This window comes from Hyaena hyaena, unplaced genomic scaffold, assembly GCF_003009895.1.
Source record: "Hyaena hyaena isolate Hyena2069 unplaced genomic scaffold, ASM300989v1 scaffold_184, whole genome shotgun sequence".
NCBI classification, from domain to species: domain Eukaryota; kingdom Metazoa; phylum Chordata; class Mammalia; order Carnivora; family Hyaenidae; genus Hyaena; species Hyaena hyaena.
The window spans coordinates 2,070,968-2,097,681 of NW_024080817.1; the positions used below are offsets into that span (position 1 = coordinate 2,070,968).

General features: G+C 45.5%; 1 protein-coding gene across 1 annotated transcript in view; it reads left to right on the forward strand.

Moving 5' to 3' along the window:
- The window catches only part of MTHFD1L (methylenetetrahydrofolate dehydrogenase (NADP+ dependent) 1 like), a 183,444-nt gene extending 160,034 nt beyond the window's left edge, over positions 1–23,410 (forward strand). The window contains exons 27-28 of the mRNA XM_039240954.1: positions 15,463–15,583; positions 23,047–23,410. Coding sequence (XP_039096885.1) covers positions 15,463–15,552 — 90 coding nt within the window. The 3' untranslated portion in view covers positions 15,553–15,583; positions 23,047–23,410. The remainder of the gene's footprint in view (positions 1–15,462; positions 15,584–23,046) is intronic.
- Positions 23,411–26,714: the final 3,304 nt, after the last annotated feature.

A 26,714-nucleotide genomic window follows, 5' to 3' on the forward strand; every position in this document is an offset into this window, starting at 1 on the left:
CGTGGCACTTTCTTTTTTTAATGTTTACTATTTTTGAGAGAGAGAGAGAGAGAGAGAGAGACAGGAACCAAAGCAGGGCTCAGACTCACAAACCGTGAGCTCATGACCTGAGCTGAAGTCAGACGCTTAACCGACTGAGCCACCCAGGTGCCCCTTGGAGCACATCTTAGTCAAATTTCTTAAATGGGTAAAGGGGGTCAAAAGGTGCACATTTCCATATGGTAATAAGTCACCGGATGTAATGTACAACATGGCGACTATAATTAATACTGTATTGCATATTTGAAAATTGCTCAGAGAGTAGATCGTAAAAGTTCTCATCACCAAAGGGAAAAAAAACTTTGTAGCTATGTGTGGTGAAAAATGTTAACTAGATTCAGTGTAGTGGTCATTTCTCAATATATACAAATTCAAACCATTATGTTGTACATCTGAAACTAATATAATGTTGTATGTCAGTTATACCTCAATAAAAAATATTTTCAAAGTAAAAAAAATTGCTTAAAGCCAATGATAAAAAGAAATCATAAAGTATAAGTAGGCGATAAAAGACACATTATGTTCAGAGGAACAGAGATAAATCAACAGCTCGTTTCCATCAGAAACAACGCAAACAATGCAAGAAGACAGTGGGGTGACATCTTTAAAACATTGAAAGCAAATTCTCAACCTAGGTTTCTTTACCCAGTTAAAACGTCTTTCAAATACTACAGTAAAATAAGGACCTTTATTAGACAAGCAAAAGCTGAAAGAATTGATCACCGGCCAACCTGAAGTGTAAGAGATATTAAAAGAAGTCCTTCAGGCGGAATGAAAATTATACTAGACAGAAAGCTGGATTTACTCAAAGTGCTGAAGACCACCAGAAATAGTAACCACATGGGTAAACATAAAGACTTCTGTTCTCAGTATTTAAGTCTCTTTGAAAGATAAATGACTAAATAAAGCAAAAATGATAAAATGTGGGGTTTTTTAAATATATAGAAGTAAAACATATGAGAACAATAGCACAAGGTTTATATATGAAGTAGTATAACATCACGCGATGGTAGATTCTGAAAAACTAAATGTGTGCACGTGAACACTAAGGAAACCACTAAAATAATACAGCGAAGAGTTGTAGTTAATCAACCAACCAAGAAAGAAAATGAAATCATTAAAAATACTCAATCCACGGGCATCTGGGTGGCTCAGTCGGTTAAGCATCCGACTCTTGATTTTGGCTCAGGTCATGATCTCACAGGGATGAGGTTGAACCCCACATCAGGCTCTATGATGACAACACAGAGCCTGTTTGAGCTTCTCTCTCTCTCTCTCTCTCTCTCTCTCTCTCTCTCTCTCTCCCTCCCTCCCTCTCTCTCCCTCCCCCTCACCTCACATGCGTGTACATACACTCTCTCTCAAAATAAATAAACATTTTTTAAAAAATTCTCTCCCTCTGTCTCTCCTCCACTTATAAACACTTTCTCTCTCTCCAAAAAAAAAAAAAAAATACTCAATCCAAAGAAGGCAGAGAAAGAGGAGACAGGAAACAAAGAACAGATGGACAAAGAGAAAAAGAATAACAAGATAGTAGATTTAAATCCAGCTATGTCAATAATCACATTAAATGTAAATGGTCTGATAGTGTTAGAAATGTAAGTCTCAAATACATAACAAGATACCCTTTATTTTTTTTAAATAGTTTATTGTCAAGTTGGTTTCCATATACCACCCAGTGCTCATCCCAAGTGCCCTCCTCTGTGCCCATCACCCCTCCCCCTCCCCTCCACCCCCATCAGTCCTCAGTTTGCTCTCAGCATTCAAGAGTCTCTCATGGTTTGCCTCCCTCCCTCTCCCCCACTATTTTTCCCCTTCTTCTCCCCGATGGTCCTCCGTTAAGTTCCTCCTAATCCTCCTATACGTGCTAACATATGGTAACAAGATACCCACTTTAAATATAAAGACATAAATAGTTGAAAAGAAAAAGGCTGGAAAAATACCAATATCAGTCAAAAGAAAAAACTACAGTGGTATCGAAACAGAACTAGAGCAAAGAACATCACCAAGGTGGTGCGAATTGTTTCATAATTGTAAAGGGGCCATTTCATTAATAGGACATAATAATCCTATGTGTTTATGTATCTAATAACAGAGCTTCGACATACATGAAGCAAAACTGTAAGGGAAAATAGACCACAAATACAGAGATTTTAAAAACCCCTCAGAACAAGTAAACAGAAAATTAATAAGACTGTAGAAGACTTGGACAATACCACAGTCCAACTTGACCCAGCCGGTATTAATAGAATACTCTAACAACAGAATACACATTCTTTTCTTTTCTTTTTTTGAGAATACACATTTTTTTCAAACATACACACAATATTTGCCAAGATGGACCGTGTTCTGGGCCACATATCAAGTCTCAATATTAACGGATTCAAATCATACTAAATAGGTTCTCTAACTACAGTGAAATTAAATTAGAGATCAACACTGAAAGACATCTGGGAAAAAACCCAAATATTTCTAAATTCAATAGACCACAGAGAGGGAGAGAACATTTGCAAATCATCTATCTGATAAGGACTTGTATCCGGAGTATAGAAAGAACTCTCAAAACCCCATAATGAGAAATCAAACAGTGAATAAAGGATTTGGATGGACACTTCGCCCAGGAAAACATATGGGTAATAAGCACATGAAAATTAGGGAAACACACATTAAAGCCACCGGGAGATATGACTACGTAGCTATTAAAGTATCTAGAATTAGGAAAAAAAAAAAAAAAACTGACGGTACCAAATGTTGGTGAGGATATGGGACAACCAGAAGTGTCATACACTGCTGGAAAGAAGGCATGATAACACATGACCCCTTTAGAAAATAAGTTGGTAATTCCGTTAAACATATCTACCATATGGCAAAAAAAAAAATCCTTTCCTAATTATTTACTCAAGAGAAGTGAAACATAATGGCCCATAGAAAGATCTGTATCTAAATGTTTATAGAAGCTTATTTTGTAATCGCACTCCATAACCTTGACCTTTGAACGTGTACAGCTCATCATATGCCAAGCTACTAAATAATGCAGTTTTTAAAATACAGTTGGAGCAAATAGAAAAACGAGAAAAGAGGAAGATCCCTGTATTGATTTTCTATTTTCTAAGCTGTAAAACATCCCCACAGATTGAGCCACTTAAAATAACACACATTTGTATGTCACCATTGGCACAGATCAGGAGTCCAGGCACAGCTTCAGCTGGGACCGTGGTTTCATCTGACCTCAGGGTTCCTCTTCAGCTGAGCTCCTTGCCATTGTGGGACTGAGAGCCCAGCTTTTGGTTGGCCATCAGCTGGAGGCTACATGTGGGTTTTTGTGACCTCCTTCTTAGCCCATTCCTAACATGGTACTTCCTGAAAGCCGGCAGTGGGGGAAAGACCGAGAGCCACCTCATTACATTTGCCATATTCTCTTGTTTAAGGGCAAGTCACAGGTCTCACCTTCAAGGAAAAGCAGTTAGTGGAAGTCGCCACAGGGTGTATCTACCACAGTGTGGGTTCCAAAGATGGAACCTGAGACAATAGAAAGTACCAGAAGGGAATCCCCAGGATCATGGCAAAGAGATCCCACCAGACGGTTGTTTGGCTGGCCTGCAGGATGAAGGGCACTGGCAAACTGCGAGGGAGGCTGACCTCACACTTGGCTCCAGGAAGGCTGGCCTGGAGGTCTGCCCCTGGATGTTAGTTGAACGATAGGCACCCAGCAAGCTGAGCTAATGAAGGTGCACGAGTTACTAGCTTGGAGAAGCAGGAGCTGTAACAGAACACGAGTGTGTTCAGAATATGTATGATGGCCTCACTCCGAGTAATATTTATAGTCCAATAAATCCTGATCTGACCGAAGGTAATGATAGTTGTACATTTGAGAGATGGAAGAAGGTGGGGAGGAAGCATGAGTGCGGGGATGTAAAAGAACTAAAGCCACATCTTCTATATTAAGAAAGCCAGTCGATAATAATTGAAGTTGCAAAATCCAGAGCAGCAGGGAGTCAGCAGAGGCTTCGAATAGGAATGCGGCGGGCGGGCAGTGGCACACAGGGACCTGTCATTTCTTTCAGTGTGCTTTGAGGAACGATGTGACCTTTTGAGCCATGTACATGATATACTTTGATAAAAATTAAATTTAAAAGAAGAGAATCTGGGGCAGTTGGGTGGCTCAGTTGGTTGAGCGCCTGACTTCAGCTCAGGTCATGATCTCGTGGTTCTTGGGTTCAAGCCCCACATCAGGCTCTGTGCCTGCTTTGGATTCTGTGTCTCTGTCTGTCTCTGCCTCTCCTCTGCTTGCGCTCTATCTCCCTCAGTCTCTCAAAAATGTTGAAAAAAAAATTTAAAGGAAGAGAATCTGTCATCTCTCTTAGTGTATCTCCTTATTTTTAATATATTCTATATGTTTGTGAGAAACAGAAGGGGGGGGGGGGCTTGTGAATGACCTAGGTAAGTGGCCCACAGGTTATTTCTTCCACTGCATTAGAGGAAGCCGGTGTAGGCACCTGCTGTGCTCCCCAGCGTTAGAGGCGCTAGGGGGAGACAGGTGAAGAAGGTGGGGAGAAGTCCAGGAGGGGCGGCTGAGTTTGCACCAGCTACCTCAGCCCCAGCCCGATCCTGTAATTATTGTCCGGCCTTGCGATAAGAAAAAATGTTCAGTTTAGAGAAGCCTTTGCAAGTAGCACAGCTAGGACTCCTTCAGTCCAGGAATTGGAGAAAGTTACAGAAGAAAACCATGTCCTGTTGATACTGAGGAAAGTGTGTAGAGGCAAAGAATCCCCCACATGAGGACGATGGGTCAGCTCAGTTGGGCCACCACAGCAGAGTACCTCAAACTGAGGGGCTTGAACAACGGGAGTTATTTCCTCCCCATTCTGGAGGCCACAAGTTCAAGACCAAGGTCTGAAGGGTTGGTTTCTCCTGAGGCCCCTCCCTTGGCATTCAGGCAGCCTTGTCGTCCCAGGGCCTTCCCTACGTGCGTGTGGTCTCTGTAGCTTCCTCTTCTTACGGGGACACCTGTCCTATTGGGTCAGAGCCCCACCCTTAGGACCTCATTTCATCAAGCCCTGTCTGCAGTGAGTCTCGTTGGAGCCTAGGGCTGAGTTCCTGAAGGTTCCGCCAGCATCTGATCTAAACCACCTTATAAAAAACAACAAAAAGTATTGCAGAGCAAAGTAGACCCCTAGTATTTAAAACAGGTAAATTAGAGGCCGCAGGATAGTCCTAAATTCTTCCCTAATTCAGTTTCCTCAAGATGCGGCCAGCCAAGTGTCCGTCAGGGAGCATTAGAGGCGGCACCTGCCATCCCTCCCCTCCTCCAGGCAGGCTTCCCAGCCCACCGCTCTGCCTCTGTCCTAAAACAAGCATAAAGGGGACCTCAAAGGAAAGGATACAGTCTCCCTCCATCTTGCATTTTCCTGCTGCAACAGCCCGTTATCCTTAACGCAGGGCTCGGAGGGGCCGGACAGGGCAAAGACAAGAAGGAGCTAAGTGCCAGGGCAGCTCGGGCTCTGTGACAAGCTCCGTGGGACGAAGACCCGCTCGGCCAAGTAGAGGCAGCTCTCCTGCCCCACGCCTGCCTTCCTCCTTTGCTTCCCCCCTTCCCCTGCATCTTCTCTCTGCTTTCAGTGTCTCACAGAATAATGATTTAATTGCCATTAGGACCTTGGGATAAAACCCATGCCTAGAACACCACCATTAATGTTCAGATGAGCTTCTCAGAAACCAGAATTTGATTACTTAATGTCAGGTCCCCAAACGGTGAAGTATTATATTAAATTGGTTTCTTTTTGCCAGAGCTGATGGACTTGTCGGTCAACTGACAGATGACTGAATGTGCCTCCACCCTCCCAGCCTCCTCTTTGCCCTGCACAGAGGCAGGGCCTTCATTTCCTACCAACTAGTAGGGGCACGGCTGCCTTCAGGCCATCCTCACACTCCTGGATTCTCCTTTCTCCTTTTTTTTTTTTTTCTCTTTGAGTGACAGAGAGTCAGAGCATGAGTGGGGGAGGGGCAGAGAGAGAGGGAGACAAAGAATCTGAAGCAGGCTCCAGGCTCCAAGCTGTCAGCACAGAGCCCGATGTGGGGCTCGAGCTCACGAACTGTGAGATCATGACCTGAGCCGAAGTCTACCACCCAACTGACTGAGCCCCCCAGGGGCCCCAGCTTCTCCTTTAAAATAAGATTTGTCCTCATTCAGAGGGAGTCCCTCTTTGCTTGAGTATCTTAGTTCTTGACTGTTGGGGTTACCTTCAGACTTGATGAACATAAGTTAAAAGGCCAGAAAGTTTTGCTTTTAAAATTGTTTGTAAGGCCAGAAAAGTTAGGAGAGAGTCTCACAAAACTACTGCATGTTTTTTTTCTTATAAAAGAAATACAGGGGAGCCTGGGTGGCTTAGTCGGTTAAGCGTCCGACTTTCCGACTTTCGCTTAGGTCATGATCTCGCGGTTTGTGGGTTCGAGCCCCGTGTCGGGCTCTGTGCTGACTGCCAGCTCGGAGCCTGGAGCCTGTTTCAGTCTGTGACTCCCTCTCTCTCTCTGACCCTCCCCTGCTCACACTGTCTCTCTCTCCTAGAAATAAATAAAACATTTAAAAAAGAAAAGAAAAGAAAAGAAATACATAATTCATCATAAATAGGAATTGTTTATAAACTTCCTTTTTCTGTGTCTACCGTAAATAAGTTACCCTCACTTCAGAAGACAATGATGGTTATATTTTCTGTTATAAAATGACAGTTGTATCTGTTGTGTATTAAGCACTAAACCAGGGTCCTTTCTTTATTTCATTTGAGTTTTGAACTGGGCCCTATCCTGTAGATATTTTGATACTCGGACTGTATTTCCAGATAACGAACCAAGGCTGGGGGCAGTACCTTACCCAGGAACACACACACACACCATACAGGGTGGGACCCTTCCCACCTCAGCTCAGGCTTGATTGGGTTACTGCTCCTCACCAGGCTTTGATTACCACTGAGGGCCTGTGCCCTGGGGATTCCCTTCCTGATGGGCCCCAGAGAAGGACACATCACTGCCAGGAGCCCATTGCTGCACCTGTTCGTGGGAATAAGAGAGTCTCTTGGGCGCCTAGGTGGCTCCGTCGGTGTCCGATTCTTGATTTTGACGAAGGTCATGATTTCACCATTTGGGAGATTGAGCCCCCGGTAGGGTCCAGAGTTGACAGGAAGGAGCCTGCTTTAGGATTCTCTCTCCTTCCATCTTGTTCTCTCTCTCTCTTTCTAAAAATAAATAAAATAAAACTTTCATTAAAAAGAAAAAGAAAGGAAAAAGAAAGCCTCTTCCACGTCCCCTGTCTCCTGGGGCTGCTGTCGGGCTCAGAGGTGGCCTTTGTGGTGGAACGAGGAGAGGCAGAAGAGAGCGTCCACAGCTGTGTGATGGAGATGGGCGCCGACTGCAAGCAATTTCATACCTCTGGAGGTGTGGCCTTCATGTATCACTTTTGTTAATGAATAAAAACAAAGCCTGTACGTGACAAGAGAAACCAGCTCACTGATCAGCAGTGGCATTGAGGGGCGCCCGGGTGGCTCAGTCGCTTGAGTGTCCAACTTCGGCTCAGGTCATGATCTCACAGTTCCTGAGTTCGATTCCCACATCGGGCTCAGTGCTGTCAGCGCAGAGCCTGCTTTGGATCCTCTGTCCCTCTCTCTCTGCCCCTCCCACGTTTGTGCTCACCCAAATATAAATAATTAAAAAAAAAACACAGCACTGATTTCGAATTGTCTATCTCAGATTTTGCCAACCCACTAAGATTAATTATCAGAGCAAATTCCAAACATAGTTATGGGATATTTTCCCTGAAATTTTTAGATAAAAATTCATGTGGCTCTTCAGTTATTTCAGTGGAAAATGGTATTTACACTTTCAGAAGGGGCTTAAATAATCCATGTCTCACAGCTTAAAAAACTATAAGCCTATTATTTTTAAGAAAAAAACTCTGGGTGTTATTATATGTGTATCACTTTGGGAATTTTTTTTCAGCTGTCATAAGGTATGATTTATTCACTGCGAGGCGCTATGACTAGAGTTTTAAGATGTAATTTGGAAAGATACTACCCCAAGTGTAAGCTGTGTACATGTCCTTCAATAAATATAAGGTTTAAAAGTAATCCAGGCTGAAGTTGTAAAGTAACTGAGTTTACTTTACAAGTGCAGGTAAATTTATTTACCTGAATGCTGTAGCTGAGACATTAGGAGCTCCATAGGACACATCGGTTTCTACACAACACGGGGTCATTGCTTCCTGCGGCTTCCATCCTGGTGACATTCTCCTTCCCCTCTGCGGCTCAAGCGCACCGGCTGCCACCGAGGGGCAGTGAACTCCACGCCACAATTCAATAAGGGAGGCCTGGGCTCCGCGGTCAGCGCCGGGACTCACACTGCACTTGAGTCCCAGCTCCCCCGGGCCTGAGCTGTGTGATTTGAGGCACATTAACATGCGTTTTCCCACTGTGCAAGATGGGGATGATGGTGGAACCCCGGCCCGTAGGGTCGTAGGAAGTAAATGAGCTACATGCGGCACATGGAAAGCGCGTAGCGTAGTACCAGACACGTGCCGCTGGAGTAGCCAGGGCACCAAGCTATTACTTTGGAAGTCGATAAAAGAAAGGAATTGAGGGGGGAAAAGAAAGGACTGCGCTGGATGTCAGGGGTATGTGCCTTCGGTCTCGAGCTGCCCACACAGAGCAGGGACCTGAGGATGAAGCCAAAGCCCAGGGGACAAGAGAGAGAGAAAGCAGGGGGCTGCAGGGCCCCACCAGGACTTCAGTGCACCACCTCCGAGCTTCCAGGTACAGGAAGTGGAAGGACTTTGTCTTACGGAGCCAGCCAGGGCGGTGAGGTCCTGATGACCACAGCTGAAAGCAAACCACCTTGGGGCACCTGAGTGGCTCCGTAGGTTAAGCTTCCAACTCTTGGTTTCAGCTCAGGTCATGATCTCATGGGCCATGAGATCGAGCCCCACGTCGTGCTCTCTCCTGGGTGTAGAGCCTGCTTGGGATTCTCTCTCCCTCAAAATAAATAAACTTTAAAAAAAGAAGGAAGGAAGGAAACGAGGAAGGAAACTAAGTGATACCATCCTTACAATCAATAAAGGAAAAATATTATGGGGTGCAGGGAGACTTCTCAACATCTTTCAACTCAAAACTGATCGTCCTTTAGCTTACGCTCAAGGCACTGCAAAATTGCAGAATTTCTTCTTTACTGTGTGGATGTCTGGTCAGTCAGACCCTCCTGTTTTACCTTTATCTTGGTGTTTTTCTAAATGAACTCCCCCAATCTCTCCTTTTCCAAAAGGCAGCCCCAGGGACTTTGCACATAGAATGTGTTACAACATCTCTGCTTGCCTCACGCACTCCAGAGAGTGTAAAAACTACCCCAGTTACCTATTTGAAGCATTAATCTCCCTGAAAATCCGATTTCAGGACTGTACATGTAGAATTATCCAATTTCCGTACAGAATGCTGTTAAGTATACCTTATACAGACACATCGCTTAAATAGGAAGAGAAACTTACCCAGGAGTTGGCACAAGAAATTGTTTACAGGGCTCCCCTCTGGGAAGGGTAGGAGGGAGGACTTTGCCTTTTACTCCTACTGGTTTTCACTTTTATGTTGAAAAAAATTTTTGAGCAGATTTTTTACCACTTTTTTTTAATGGGAAGAAAGTTAGGGACTAGCTTCCCAGCACTAGGAGAAACTTAGAGTCTTCCCTTACAAAAGATAAGAAAAATAGCAGTGCTTGCCTGTTCTTTTATTTAAGGCCACTGGCATAAGTCAGGGTGGTCTGTGCTGTGTAACCCTGGCATCGTGTGTGAGCGCAGTGTGGGGGTGGTTATGGTAATTGAACATGGCTTATATCTTAATCAGTCATACGTTAAGAATGTATTATATGCATTCTTTTTATATAAAAATCATAGAGTGAAAAAGATTTTGTTTTTTAACTACAGAGTAGAGTGTCTTGGTCCAAATATCCCAATGGTCTGCTCTATTGGTCTGTCCTTAAAGTGGGGACCAAGTTCTGGCCACCATGGTATCCCTTCACACAGGAACAGGACCCCAGAGGCCACCAGGAAAGATAAGGGCACTCTTAACAGGAGACACACACACACACACACACACACACACACTCTCTCTCTCTCAGAGTGTCCCTAGCTACTAAAAAGAGATCATCTTTTGAATGTGGTCACAAGCTGGTCTGCCTGCCCAGAAAAAAAATCCCAGAACATCCATCTTCTCTAAGTGGGGCCAGTGGAAATCCCAGTGTAGCTGCCATGTCTGTTTTCATTAATGATTTTTCATATCCCTCTTTTTCAGTCACCAGACATTATACGTGGCCACCTTTCCTCATGCATTATCTTAGAGTAGTTCATTTCACATCCAAAGAAGGGAAGATACAGAGAAAGCCCGATCCTCAAGAAGGCTTCTGTTTGGCTTCTAATTAGCCTCTGTTTTTACTCCTCTATTCTAAACAGTATTCATTGGGGCACCTGGGTGGCTCAGTTGGTTAAGCATCCACCTCTTGTTTTCAGCTTAGGTCTTGATCTCAGGGTGGTGGGTTCAAGCCCCGTGTTGGGCTCTGTGTTGGGCGTGGAGCCTACTTAAAAAGGATAAAAAATTAAAAGTATTTATTGAGGCGTTATATTGCCAGGAAATGTATTTCCATTTGATCTTAGCCAAAGGCTGAGAAGCAAAGGACAGTAGAGATACCACTCAGAAAATACTTTGGCTTAATAAAGAATTTACATTTTTGAGTTATTATTTCATAAGAAAGAAAAGCAACTGTGTTCGATTATCTCTTAGAGGGAGAGAAGAAATGTATAGAAAGGATTCTACTTCAGGTCACAAACTACAAGAACAAATGGCTGTAAGTAAGAACGCTTATTTTTGTTTCTGAACCAAAATAAAACTGGATAATTTGTTTAGTATGAAAAAGAAGACTTTAGAAGCCAGAAAAATGTCCCCAACACAACAAATTAACTACAACAGTATTTTGGTTAAGTAGAAATTACAGTTCTATCACTTTATACAAAATAGAATTTTTAATAATTTTTCTATTCATGCCGAGAATGTTCCTTTACTTAGAAGGACTACTTTTAAGTAGTTGAATATTTTCTCTTTAACTAAGTTTAATGTATGTTTATAAAGACTATTCATAGAACTCATCATTTCCCCAAAATAAGCTCAACCCGAAATCAGTAAAGATTTTGAAGATTCATTGCAGTTAAAATTAGGGTCGTGAAGGGCAAAAGCCCATGATTTTCAGCCTTTGTAAAAGAATCCATTAATGCAGCATGAAAAGTAAGTACAATTTAGTGGCTCCCCCGTTATGTTAAGCAGGGGGCCTTGTTAGAGGACACACAAAGTCAACAGAGATCACCTCTAACCCCAGGCGTGAGGCCAGAGGTCCGCTCCCAAGGGCTGTCCAAATTCTTCCTTTCCCATAGTGCAGTAGTGATCCTTGTGTGAGGGCCACACTTCTTTGATAACAAACGTTTTTTATTGGGAGAGAATTTTATGTGAATGTTTCAGGTCTTGTTAACATAATACTATATTGCGTCTGCTCAGCAGGAGAACTTTGATTTTTAAAAGTAGATTTATAGAGATGGCTCTTTGATCCCAGGATAGGGAGTCCCTTGGCCCTTCAGACCTTATGTGCTTTCTTGTCTGCTGGTCCCAGATAAGTAGCCCCGATTCTTGGACGCGACAATTGCATAATTGGAAAGGAGCATGGGAGTCTTCTGACTAAACTTCATTCCACGCCACCACCACCACCCCCCCCCCGCCCACCCCTTGAGAGAGATAGGTTGAAAATTAAGGAAACACATTTCACACTTCCCAGCATTTAATATTTTGGCAACTTTTAGTTCCCAATTTTGTTCTGAAAGAAGCAGGATGACCAAAAGCTGCCTGCTGAGATTCACCGCCAGCTCCAGGAACTACAGCAATCCCATCTGCCTTTGTCAGCCCGGGTCTCGCATCCGCTAAACAAGTTAACGATGGGGGTGCCTGGGTGGCTCAGTTGGTTAAGCGTCCGACTTGATTTCTGCTCCGGTCATGATGTCACGGTTCATGAGATCAAGCCCCACATTGCCAGATTCTGAGCTGACAGTGTGGGGCCTGCTTAAGATTCTCTCTCTCTCTCCCTCTCCCCCTCCCTCCCTACCCCGCTCACACACATGCTTTCTCTCTCAAATAAACATTTAAAAATAATTTTAAAAAGTTTATCATGAGGGGCTCAGTCAGTTGAGCATCCAATGTTGGCTCAGGTTATGATCTCATGGTTCGTGAGTTCGAGCCCCACATCAGGCTCACTGCTGTCAGCCTGTCAACAGAGCCCACTTCGAATCCTCTGTCCACCCTCTCTGCCCCTTCCCTGCTTATGCTCTCCCAAAAATAAATATTGAAAAAGAAAAAAAAAGTGTCTATATAAAGGGCATAAAGAGGCAGTAGTTGTATTATTGTGTTATTATCTACAAACAAAGCTGACACTGTAGCTTTGGTCAGATGGGCCTGGCTGCACAGTGTTCTCCTGGAGTTTCTCACCTCGTGTGGATTTATGCCTGCCTCGTGCAACAAAGTCTGGGTAACATTCTTATATTCTCACTGCCAGATGTGCCTTCCAATTACAGAGTTAATCTAAGGGATGGAGCCCATTGCCATGGCTGAATATGATGGTTCATTTCTTTTCTTTTAATGTTTATTTTTTTTTTAAATTTTTTTAATGTTTTATTTATTTCTAAGAGAGAGAGACAGCGTGAGCAGGGGAGGGTCAGAGAGAGAGGGAGTCACAGACTCCAAAACAGGCTCCAGACTCCGAGCTGGCAGTCAGCACAGAGCCCGACGCGGGGTCACGACCTAAGCGAAAGTCGGACGCCCAACCAACCAAGCCACCCAGGCGCCCCGATGTTTATTTATTTTTGTGAGCGAGACCGAGCACAAACGGGGGAGGCGCCGAGAAAGAGAGAGACAGAATCTGAAGCAGGCTTCAGGCTCTGAGCTGTCAGCACAGAGCCCGACGCGGGGCTCAAGCCCACGAACTGCGAGATCATGACCTGAGCCAAAGTCAGATGCTCAACTGACTGAGCCACCCAGACGCCCCTGATCATTCATTTCTAAAACTATAAAATACACTAGTTCTTTTTTCCAAACCCATGTCCCCCCCACCACACACGTTATAAAGGCATCTAAAAATGCCCGTGGCATAGCGTGGGCAGGAACACTGCAGTAGAGTGCCCGGTGTGAGCTGTACACAGGCGGCTGGAAAAAAACAGAAAGAGTTGGCACCGGTGTCCTTTGTGTTTGGTGTCCTGGTGGTAAACCAGTTAAGCGTGGACTTCTTCCCGCAGCCACTGTGGTAACCAGAGAAACATGTTAGCGCTCTGCGAGGAACAGAAAGTTAACAAGGATCGGTATCCGTCCACATAAGTAAAGTTTTAAAATACAGGAAGCCCCCACCTCCAGGCTGGGTGCCGAAACTTTATTTGCAGTTAACTGTTTCGAACCCAGAGCACTTTTCTCAAAGACATGTTACAAATGGCAGCAATATTCCTGGCCGGACTCGGAAGCCTTTTTTTTTTTTTTTTTTTTTTTTACTGGAAGAGTGCAAGCGAGGGAAGGGTGGAGAGGGGGGGACAGAGGGCCCGCAGCACACTCTGCTCTGACAGGCTGACAGCAGCAAGCCCAGTGTGGGGCTTGAACTCACAAACCATGAGACCATGACCTGAGCCAAACATGGACACTCGGTAGACTAAGCCATCAAAGCCTTCTCAGCCCACGATACACCTAAAGTGCAGTCCTGTGCGGTCGGCAAGACGGAGCGAGCCACCCCACAACGCATTCATGTTGGCGCATTCGGCCACCCGGAGAGCAGGTGGCTAGGGAGGCCCGTGGGCGAATCGGACTTTCCTGTCCCCTTCCTCCTCACCTCTCCCACCTCGGAGCTCCCTTCCCAGTGCTGCAGGAGGCCTCCTCAGCCACGCTGTCCAAGCTGGCCCTTCACAAATGGTGATGTGCACCCAAATCCCCTGGGAGTTGGTAAAGTTGCAGACTCTGATTCGGCTGGCCTGAAGTGGGTTGAGATTTCAGATTTCAAACAAGCTCCCAGTGATGCCCACACTAGCGGTCCACCTACCCCGGCGTGAGCAGCAGGGAGAAGTGGGCGAACCCTGGGTGTAGTGCGAGCCGTGTCCCACCTCATCTCACTAGAATGTTCTCCGGCCAGAGCACGCAAGGGTTTTGCAAGACACAGCACTTAGTCCTCGGAAGCAAACCCATGGTCCCAGGTGCCTCTGCTCCAGATGATCGCACCCACTATTGCTTTATGAGCATCCTTTTTATGAAAAGTAGAGTAATAAAGCCCAGCAGGAAACACTAAAATCGATAAGGAGCCTCACCATCTAAGTCCCTGACCATGTTTTAGTGTGTGAGTCACTGGGGGGAATCAGAGCCGTTTCCCCCAGGATACCAAGGGCTCCTGGTGCAAGTGCACCCAGGCACACTCTGATCAACGGATCTGGACACGCCCCAGCCAAGCAGCAAGGAACACGGGCCAGGTTTCCATCCCGTCTCCACCACTAACTGGCTTGTCCTTGTCCATGTCCTTGAGCACATGGCTTGTGCCTCAGTGTCCTTTGTCCCATCAATACATTGAGGCTGAAAATAGTACCTACGCTGAGGGGGTTTAATTAAATCATCCGCATACAACCAGTAACCCACCGCAGAGCACCTCGGCGGGGGTGGTGGTTGTTAAATTAGTAACTTGAGGTTCTAGGCATGAAGCCCAGTTTCCCATCTTGCCATTTATTACCTGTGTGACCTTGTGCAGGTGGCTCACTCACCTCCGTAAACCTCGGTTTCCTTCCTTGTAGCATGGAAATAATAAAAGTACCTGCCTCACGGGGTCGCTGGGAGGACAGAGAAGAGTAAACTTGGGCATGGTGTCTAGTGCACAGCCGGCCAGCCGCCAGCGTCCGGTGGTGTTCCGACGGCAGGCCAGACTAACTGCCGTCTGGAGATGAGGCGTTTGCACACTGCCCTCCAAGAGTTGTTGATTGTACAAAAATGTGTCTTGGAAAAGCAGGAGGCCATTGTTCCCTTCACCCACTCCCACCGGCCCCTTCAGCCAAAGGGGCCTAACTTTTAAGATGCGGTTTGAAAATCTTGGAGCTGCGATGTGCTGTGGGGCCATGGAGGGAGGTAAATGGTCTCCATTTTCAGGAAGCTGACATCTGCCTTTTCTATTTCATTTCCTAACCCGAGAATGAAATAGCAGATGGCGAATTTAAAGAGATACAGGTGACCTAATATAGGAGGCTGAATTGAATTATGTAGTTAATTTATGTCATTAGATGTACACCGTTCAGAGCGATCATTTTGCGGCGTTTGCTAATGTATAATACTGCGTTTTCTCCTCTAGATGAGCACCATGCCAGGACTGCCGACCCGGCCCTGCTTCTATGATATAGATCTTGACACAGAAACAGAGCAAGTTAAAGGCTTGTTCTAAACGAGCCAGACTTCCAGACAACCCAGTGCAGGTAGGTTCCTGTGCTTTCTGCCGTGTCTTTCTTTCTTGCTTGCCGCAGATATCTTTTAGTTTTATTTTGTCTTGATTTTCTAATATTTACTATAAAACGTGGTCTGATCAGTAATTTCCTGACTTGGTTACTACGAATTCTTGCCTAAAAAGAGCCCGTGACTTGGCTTACTCCTTGATGTGGATACGCAGGTAGATGGGCTCCAGTCCAGTGAAAGTCAAACCATGTTGCCTCTGGAATATAGGATTGTTTAAGGCATCTATTGCCATTTAAAAAATGAGCCCTGTAAACTCATTATTCTTTCTCCAGAATTAAAACGAATACACTGTCCCTCCCTAACCATGCGGATTCCTTCTAAGACACCCAGACCCCACTGCCTCATGGCATACGCCTAAAACCACAGATAGTCCTAAATACTTGCGTGTGCTGTGTTGCTTCATATATATACATGCACATGACAAAGTTTAATTTACAAATTAGGCACAGTAAGAGATTAACAACAATAACTACTAATAAAGTAGGACACTTGGAACAAGATGCTGTCCTCAGAGTTCGATGAATGTGGTCTTTCTCTCTCCCTCTCTCTAAATACCTTATTGTACTGCACCCCCCCTTCTTCATGTGCTGATGTGAGATGATTAAATGGCTACATGATGAGATGAAGGGACTGACGTAGGCATCGTGACATAGCTTTAGGCTGCTGTTGACCTTCTGACACTCTGCCAGGAGGATCATCTGCTTTCAAACCACACAGACTATGGAGAATTAAACCCACGGAAAGCGAAAGCACAGATGAGAGGCACTACTGTGTCTTCAGTCATTTTATGACTCTGCCTTTCCTACCACATATCTCTTGGTGCAGAGTTCGAATTATGTGATAGAGGGATCCGGGTGTGTTCATTCCCTACAGCTGCCGTAACAGAGCATCCCAACTGGATGGCTCAAAACAAATATTTATTCACTCAGTTTCGGAGGCTAGAAATCCAAAGTCAAGGTGTCATTCAAGTCATGTCCCCTCTGAGGCTCTGGTAGAATCCTCCCTGGCCTCTTCCCAGCTTGTGGTGGTGCCTGCCATCTTGAATGTGTCTCAGCTGTACCCACATCACTTCGATCCCTGCCTCCATGGCTGTAGCATTCTCTCTGTGTGTCCCTGTGTTCGTAGGGGGTGCCCTTGTAGGGACCCCAATCCCATAGAATCAGGACCCACCCTATTGACCCTACCTTAACTGGACTATATCTGCAAAGACCTTATTTCCGAGTAAGGTCACTGTCTTTGGTCCTGAGGGTCAGGACTTCAGCATATCTTTTTGGGGACAGTTCAATGCATAACACTTGACTATGACACAACAGTAGGATTAGGCTCTTAGACCACGGGAGAGGCACGTGAAGGTGAGACCAGTCTAACGCACAGGGCCCTGAGCATCAGAGGAAGTTCAGGGCAACAGAAAGGAGACCCTCACTATCTCATGGACCACACGGTCTAAGAGGGCTGGGCTTGGCCTGGAGCCCCCATAGACAGCCCACCATGGGGGTCCCTTGGTCTTACTCATGCCTACTCCATGCAGTCACACCTGCTGGCTTCTGTCCTGGCTTCCCTTCCTGGAGAGAAATGACCCACCCTCCTCACCTCACCCTGCTCCTGGGAAAACTCCCAGTCACCAGTTGTAAAGGCTGGGGAAGCTGCTTTTCTCCGTCCCATATACCAAACCTCACCATATTCTCGGGACACATTCCTTTTGCCAACACCCCCAGTTCTGTCTCCACACTCGCTCTTGTTCCTTAGCCCAGCGTCCCTCCCTTTTTTTTCTTAATGTCTATTTATTTACCTTAACCCACAGAGAGAGCGTGTGAGCAGGGTAGGGGCAGAGAGGGAGGGAGAGAGAGAGAGAATCCCAAGCAGACTCTGTGCTGTCAGTGCAGAACCCAACATGGGGCTCAAACCCATGAACCATGAGATCATGACCTGAGCCGAGATCAAGAGTTGGAACCTTAGCCCACTGAGCCCCCCAGACTGTGGGCCTGTCAGACGAGCTTTCTTGACCTGATTCTCATTTTTGTTGGTTTCACTACCAGTCGTCAACACGGGGAGACTGTTATCAGCTTTTTTGTGAGTCTTTGTTACTAATGCACTAAAGACCGAGGTTATGATAAGAAAGGTAAGTGACCACACCAATATGAAATTACATTAATACAAGGTGCAGAATTGCTGGGTTTGGGGTTTGAGTGGTGTATGGAGTTGTTCATATGTGTTTTTCACTGAGGAGTGGGGACTATGTTTAGTTTGAACCACAACCACATTTCATATCTGTGTCTATTCTTAAGAAGAAAACCCCACAAAATAAACTAAGGGAGACAACTTTAACAAAGAAGCCTTGATAATAGTGTCATTTTGGTCTTTGGGTATAACTGTGTGTGTGTGTGCCCGCGCGTGTGAACGTCTAGGGTTTCCCAGCTAGTCTGGGGGGAAATAACAATATCATTCCTCTTGCACTGAAAATTAACCCCATGTCCTGACTAATCTCCCCTTTCATGTCAAGAACCCATTATGCTACATTTCTGCCATTTGTCACTCTTCTCCAGAACAAGTGTGTATCACCCTTTTCTCTCTCTCGGGTAGTGTTTTTCCAACCTTGTGGTCTGTTTTCTTCTGTTCCCCAAGTAGGTGATTAAAACCCAATTATACCTTAATTATAGGTTAAGACTCCGGTAATGCCCAGGGACACGTCCTTCACTTTACTGTCACGTACACTTAAATCCTTAGGTCTGTGTTCCCTAACAGGTTTTCCTCCAGATGTTTTTTTAAGTTTATTTATATTGAGACAGAGAGCACAGGGGAAGGACAGAGAGAGGGGGAGAGAGGGAATCTCAAGCAGGCTCCTCACTGCCAGCGCAGAGCCCGACGCAGGGCTTGAGCTCACAAACTGAGATCATGACCTGAGCCGAAACCAAGAGTCAGATGCTTAAGCGACTGAGCCACCCCGGTGCCCCCAGATTTTTTTCTTTTTTAAAGGTTGAGCAAGCATTAGAGGTCAGGACGCTGGCCTGCGGAGATCACCTCAGTGAGCCAGGCACCGTGCTGAGCGCCTCGCCTGGTCCCACCACCCCTTGGAGGCAGGTGCTGTCCCACAAGGTTAGCTGAGGGGTGGCCCTGAGCCCCAGGACAGCGGAGGCATCTTTCCACTGCCTGGCACTGCCCCTCCTTCCACAGCTGGTACAGGGGTCACTTTGCCACCCCGTCACATGTCGTGCTGGCCCCACCTCTGGGTGCTGCCGTAGCTCTGGCCCAGGAGAGTGGCAGCGAGCTCGCGGTGCCCTGCTAGGAAGCACACATGCCGAGACTCCGCCGGGACCTGCTTACCCTGTGTCACCCCCACCCTTTGTGCCCAAACCAAGGGATGCCCTTTGCGTCTCAGTCACACGGTACATGAACCATGGCCCGCTCTAGAAGATGATAACCAGTTATTTGAACAGACCTATAATTTTGGGATCACCGGGTGATTTCTGTAAAACAAAAGATAATTCTTTGGGTATTAAAAGCTCTGACTCTGTCCAGATTCTTTTTCGCCAGAGTATAATAGGGCTATCTCTCGCTGAACTCTCTCATTGAATGTTGTTTTCCCACTCGCTTATCCAAGGCTCCTTTCTGCTCTGTGAACTGCCCAATCCCGTTCTCCGCTCGGTGGGCAGTGGTTCAGAAGCCATCACTTGACGCTGCTTGCACAATTGAAAATGGATCCAGTATCGGAGGAGAGAGCACTGTACAAAGCAAGCATTCCTTTCTTGGGAACTCCTCGGCGTGGTGACCCCGCTCGCGGGCTCTCCGTTTCCCATGTCCTCACACATACGCGATCAGGGACCACCTGTCCCAACAGGCAGGTCTGTGGGGATTAAAAGTGCAAAACAAAAAAATGTTAACATTTGGATGACCGTCCGTGTAGACAGACTTGACCGTCAGAAGAGGAAACGTCTGGTGGTCGCTCTGCTCCTGGAGCGGTCAGACTCCAGACAGCTCTGTGCTGTCCGTGCTGTAGACGCATAGCTCACGGAAGATTACACTCTGTTAACGACTGTTTCTTTCCTTCCGCGTCCTCTCCTCTCCTGCTCACCTGCCCCCCCAGGGAATCGTGTGAGATTTAATATGAACGGAGATGCCAAGAAGTCACCGGAGTCTGAGTTCTTGCTCCTTTCCAAGGCTCCCCTGTTGTTAGAAAAAGGGCATGATTCATTCTTCTGAGTGGCACCAAATAGAATTAAAATAAGTTGTTTGTCCCCAGTAACCCCGATCCTGCCGCATTACTGTTCAGTCTTTTGTTTGAAGATGAATTGGATTTTAGGGTTGTTGTTTGTTTTTACATTTATTTATTTTTGAGAAAGAGGTGCAGGGGAGGGATGGAGAGAGGGAGAAAGGGTCCAAAGCAGGCTCTGTGCTATAAGCACAGAGCCTGACCCGGGCTCCAACTCACTGAAGAATTTGGTCGCTCTCTTACTTTGTCCTGTTGCACGGTTGTATGGAGTCTAACATCAGGCTGACACTAGTCCTGCTATAAATGTTAGTTATTTACCCAAAAAGAGTTTTTTCTTGGACTGCACATGCAAAACAGAATATAATACCAGCTCATTTCATCCCTAAGCTGCCTTTAGAGCAGCAATGTTCAATGATAGGGCACCTGGGTGGCTCAGTCGGTTAAGTGTCCGACTTCGGCTCAGGTCATGATCTCACAGTTCGTGGGTTCGAGCCCTGCGTTCAGGCTCTGTGCTGACAGCTAGCTCAGAGCTGGATCCTGCTTCAGATTCTGTGTCTCCCTCTCTCTCTGACCCTCCCCTGCTCATGCTATCTCTTTCTCTCTCTCAGAAATAAATAAGACATTTAAAAAAATTTTTTTAAATGTTCAATGATATTTAATAATCATAAAATAGTTTCGAGTATGGTTACTGCCTATAGCCCCTCTATGGTCAGGGTCTGTTGTGCAAACCACAGGGAGTCAGGATTCCCTAGGGAGCACCTAGGCTCTGTCATTTCGGTCTTGAAACTGTCTTTTCAAGAAGCAACTCAGAAATTGTTGATGACCATTATGCTCCCAAGGACAAGGTCAGCAAGTACATCGCCCCGAGCCATGCTTGGAGTGCACAATTGGAAGCCCAAGCCCCTTAAATATAAGACGGAGGGGACTGAATCTAAAGATGCCATCGTTACCATCTCATTGATATCTAAGAGGAGGTGACAGGGGCACCTGGGTGGCTCAGGCAGTTAGCATCTCACTTCCACTCAGGTCATGATCTGACAGCCCGTGAACTCCAGCCCTCCTCAGGTGAGCTTGAGGCCCACTTCGGGTGAACACCACTTCTGTCTGCTCTCTCTACTCTCTCTCTCCCTCCCTCTCTCTCTCTCTTTCTCTCTCTCTCTCTCTCTGTCATCTAGCTCACTTGTACCCTCTCTCTCTTAAAAAAGTAAAAAATAAAAATAAATAAAATGTGGTGATAACTAAAATCTCCCCTAACTAAAATGGAATATTTTGAAGCTTAATGGTTGGAAAGTTCTGAGGCTCCTGGGTGGTGTTAAGTTAGTTAAGCGTCCGACTTTGGCTCAGGTCATGATCTCACAGTTCGTGGGTTTGAGCCCCACGTCAGGCTCTGTGCTGACAGCTCAGAGCCTGGAGCCTGCTTTGGATTCTCTGTCTCCCTCTCTCTCTGTTCCTACCCCACTCATGCTCTGTCTCTCTGTCTGTCTCTCTCAAAAATAAATAAACATTTGAGGCACCTGGGTGGCTTAATCGGTTAAGCGTCCGACTTTTGCTTAGGTCGTGACCTCCCGGTTCGTGGGTTCGAGCCCCGCGTCGGGCTCTGTGCTGACTGCCAGCTCAGAGCCTGGAGCCTGTTTCGGTCTGTGACTCCCTCTCTCTCTGAACCCCACCCCTGCTCACGCTGTCTCTCTCTCTCTCTCTCTCCTAGAAATAAATAAAAAACATTTTAAAAAGAATAAAATAAAATAAATATTTTAAAAATTTTTTTAAAAATTGGGAAGTTCTTAACTCCCTTTTAAAGAAACTTTCTTGGGTTCTCTTTTGATTTCTTATCAGTTCTATACCAAGATAGAATATTTCATATATTCTGTCTTAGTAAAATTCTGAAATTAGTTTCTTTTTCCCTGAATAACTGGCTAACAATAAACAGCTGATTCCTTTTTTAAATTCTCACTGTAGCTGTTACATTTCCAATTCATAAAATCTGTATTCAGACTTTGTATACTTCTGCCAACACATGGAGTTTTGTTTTGTTTTGCTTTTTAACATGGACTACACACTCCACACCCCTTTCAACACAAAAGCACTACATGCAAAGGAAAGGTGGCTAATCAGCCGTTCCTCCACCACCCACTGCAGGTTTGGAAGATCTTTCCAGACTTGCCCTCCATGGGTTCTTTCCAGTGCACTAAGCCCACCTTCACCCCCCTTACCCTCCATTCCTCCACATGAGTCACCGAGCCTCGGGTCTAGAATCACCAGAGCCGCTGACGTGAGGCCGGCCACCTGCCTGAACGGAGGGGTGAGGTCCGCCCCAGGCACACCCCCCTTCCTAACATCGAAAATGTTTTCTTTTTGTTAATGATTATTATGCGCAGGGTGCTTCTGTTTGCTGTTTACTTCCCCTACTTGAATCAGGTGCTAGGAGACTATTCTGAATTCTGGGTCCCCTGTCTTCGTCACCGTCTTCTGTTCTGAGGCGAAGCAAGCATCCTTTCTGGCCCCAGACCCCTCGCTCACCTGTGTTCTGGCCCAGTGTGGACTCCTGGCCCAGCAGATAAATTCTCCCACGTATAAATTCTGATTAAAGGCCACATGCTTGCATTTACACTTCTTCTGCAAACGCTGAACACATACTTTCGGAAACTTCGGTGTTTGGTATGGTTGTCCTTTCTAAAATGGAGTTTGATCACTTCTCTTTCTAAAAGATGCAGGTTCCAACTGTGTCCAAGACTCTGATACTCTTTCAGAGAAAACGATGAAGCTTTAACATCAATAAGAAGGTCTCCTCCCTTCTGTTCTCACCCTAAATGCATTTTTCAGACCTTGCTTTCTGTGCCTGCTATAAAAGAGAAACTGAAATCCAAGGCAACAGGATTCCTGATCTAAAATCCTGAGCGGTCTCACTCAGCAGGATCCTGGAGACTGTAGAGCCCAAATTCAGAATTTTAGAATTTCTGCCTAATCTTTTCGGGAGGTTCAGCACGCTGCCAGCAGCGACCGGGCTGCCTGGGTCACGGAGCGGTGTGGAACCTGATTCTCCGCTGCTCTAAGTAAAACGATTCCGCACGGCGATTCCCAGCCCTGTCTTGAGAAGACAGTTCTTGATCTGCGGGTGGATTTTCTTTTGGACTCTGACTTATTAGAGCTATATTAACAGTTCGGCATCACAGTGGGGGAAAAGCTGTTCTTAAGCCACTGAAACATGGTTTTGTTTTCCAGGCTCCTGAAATACAGACTCCTCTTTGCCTTCTTGCTGCTGTCAGAGAAGAAAGTGAGTTTGAATTATGCCTGTTACACAACGCGGGAGAAATGGGGAAATAGGCCAAAGATGTATTCTTCGTTCAAGAATTCTGTTTGCTACAGAGTATCGTGTCCAGCAAAACGCCCTCCACCAAGTTTGAAAGAAACTAATTTATTTTCCGTTTCTGCAGAGTTTACATTAATTCCCCCTGCTTACACTGTAGAATGTTTATTTTATGGGGACCAAGGGATTAAAAGAGTGTGAACTAAAAGGTACCATTTACCTCTCTGGAGTTTTCTATTTTGTCTTTGAACTGAAAATAAACATGTATCTAGAAAACCAGACAGCAAGTTTTCAACTCTAGATAAAACTCTGCTCTCTAGAGGTAACTTCACACTGGGGCTGTGACCGGACAGATTTTCTGGAAAACCATGGATACAACCAGGGCTTTTAGAAACATAACGAGAAAGAAATCACACACACACACAGAAAAATCCCGTCCGTTGTGAAATCTTCAGACTGTTGGAGAGTTGTAATAAATAGCTTCTAGAACACTGTGCATTTTATACACAGAACTCTTTTTCACGGCCAGTGAAGCGTACATCACTTACCTAAAAAGTAATGGGTTGATGCTCGTCTTGTCCACCCACAAATGAATATCGGCAGCCGTTAAGCTTCCAAAGGCCCAGAGGGCAAAGGAAAGTTGGCTCTTAAAGGTCAGGTATTTGGGCAGATGTTTTTCCATTTGTCCAGCCCATAATTCATTGTAAAGAATGGTCTCTGGGCTGTACCCCCTTCCTGGCAGTTACTGACCCCTGTCTGTTTCCATTTTTTCCTACAATAACATAAAGTTATATAAAAGTTAAGACAAAACCCAGGATTCAGGAACAAACAAGAAGGGATTGTCCTATAAGCAGTATAAGTAAAATAGTCACCATAAATATCTGAGATGTCCCCCCCCCGGCGCATCCTGCAGAGTCCTTGCCATCGGATCTTTCCTGCACATTCTAATGCTGCACCCTTCAGTGACCCTGCTCAGTAGTTGTCCTGCGTATAATGTGTCTTTATGCACAATGTGATTTGTTCCAAAACATGGTTGAAACAACTAAAAAGCCTCCCCACACAAAGACTGTGTCTCAAGTATGGTTTTGCTTGGTGTTTCTAAAGGGTGTGTATGTCGCTCGCCCCCACCCCCGCCGTCGTTTATTTGGGAGTACACCTCTCCAAGTATACAATGAGCCAGTGTCTTCCATATATAGTAGCTCTTTGAAGATCTTAAGCATTCATAGGAAGCTTGTTCCTATGTGATGCACTCAATGAGCAGTCTTGCTCAGGAGTTGGTTTCTAAGCAGCTGCCTTCTGTTATTTGACTTTTTATAATTTTCCTCTGCCGTTTAGTTTCATTTCCTATTTTTGAAAGTATTCGGGGGTGCCCGGGTGGCTCAGTCGGTATAGCGTCTGATTTAGGCTCAGGTCATGATCTCACAGTTTGTGAGTTCAAGCCCCAAGTCAGGTTCCGTGCTGACAGCTCAGAGCCTGGAGCCTGTTTCAGACTCTGTGTCTCCCTCCCTCTCTGCCCCTCCCCTGCTCACGCTCTGTCTCTTTCTCAAGAATAAGTTTTAAAAAATTTTTTTAAAGAAAGTGTTTTATGGGCGCCCGGGTGGCTCAGTTGGTTGAGTGTCCAGCTTCGGCTCAGGTCATGATCTCACGGTTCGTGGGATCAAGCCCCGCATCGGACTCTGTGCTGACAGCAGCTCAGAGCCTGGAGCCTGTTTCAGATTCTGTATCTCCCTCTCTATGGCCCTCCCCTGCTCGTGCTGTCTCTCTCTCTCTCTCTCTCAGAAATAAATAAAACATTTTTTAAAAAAGTGTCTTAGAAACCTATATGGCAGGGGCTTTAGACCAGAGACATCTTTCCTTACCTCCTTTCGCCAGTTCACCAAAAAGAAAAAAAGAAGAGTATCCCAAACACAGACATGGGAGAGATTTTCAGCGCTCACACTGAAGGGCCTATAATCAGGTGTTGCTAACACCACAAACATCCCACGTGCGGCCACATTTACTCCTGTTCTGAGATTTGTTTTCTCTCGGTCACCTGCCACAGTACCCTGCTGCTGAGTGATAAGCAGTTTCCACCGACTTGGTTAATTAATGAGCTTATCAACTCCTAATGACTTGTGGCCTCCTAGACTGGAGAAGGTGTTACTTTAGGGAAGAGCTACTTACCTACCATCTCTTCGGAGGCCAAGGCCTCAGGGAAAAGAGCGTACCACCTTTGACAGGGTGGGTTTAGGTGAGAAATCTCGAGAAGTGTAGATGCTGATTTCTGTGTAGTTGAAATGTCGGAAACCACTGACAGACCAGACCTGGTGGGGGACCCCGTGACCCCGCATGGCTCACAGACAAGTGGGCTGGCTCCCTCTCTGCTCAGGGTCCTGTGGTAGCATCACCTGCAAAGACCCAGATCAAAAGAAGCCTCCGAAAGCCCCCAGGGGACAAACACCATTGGGATTAAGTGACAGAGATGGATGCGGACTCCCGAACATAGCGGCAAGTCAATCCATTCATTTCTATTCTTTTTCTTCTATTTCTGGGGTTATTTTGTTTAACTAGGATATGCTGACCCCATTAAAATATAGGAGTATTCTTCACAATAGATATTTTAAAAGAATCTTCAGATGTGACCTTAGCCAGGGTTTTGTTTTGCTTTATTTTGTTTTGATTGAGTAATTTGCACATACCTGAGGCACCCTGGGTAGCTCTTGGTTTCGGCTCAACTCATGAACTCACAGTTGGTGAGTTCAAATCCCACATTGGGCTCTGTGCTGACAGCCATGGAGCCTGTTAGTGATTCTCTCTCTCTCTCTCTCTCTCTCTCTCAAAAATAAACACTTATAGGGGCACCTAAGTGGCTCAGTTGATTAAGCGTCCGACTTCGGCTCAGGTCATGATCTCACGGTTCGTGGGGTCGAGCCCCACGTCGGGCTCTGTGCTAACAGCTCAGAGCCTGGAACCTGCTTCAGATTATGTATCACCTCCTCTCTCTGACCCTCCCCTGCTTACGCTGTCTCTCTCTCTCCCAGAAATAAAATAAAAAAATTTTTTCTCCCAGAAAAAAATAAATAAAAGATTTAAAAAAATTTTAATAATAAATAAATAAACACTTATAAAATAAGATAATTGGGGGCACCTAGTGGCTAAGCGTCCAACTTTGACTCTGGTCATGATCTTGTGGTTCATGAGTTCAAGCCCCACCTCAGGCTCTCTGCTGTCAGCACAGATCCTGCTTCAGATCCTCTGTCCCCCTCTCTCTCTGCCCCTCCTCAGCTTGTGCTCACTCTCTCTCAAAAAATAAACATTAAAAAAGTAATTAATTTAATTTAGTAAGATAATTGGGGCACCTGGGTGGCTCAGTTGGTTAAGCGTCCAACTTCAGCTCAGGTCACAATTTCACTGTTCGTGGGTTCAAGCCCTGCATCCTCTGTCTCCCTCTCTGCCCCTCCCCCACTCTCTCTCAAAAACAAATAAACATTTTAAAAATACTTTAAAAATAAAAAATAAAATAATTTACACACACCCATAAATAAGAGGGTATATGAAACTTACCTTATTCCAGAAAAATCCACATAGACGTATTTGTCCATTG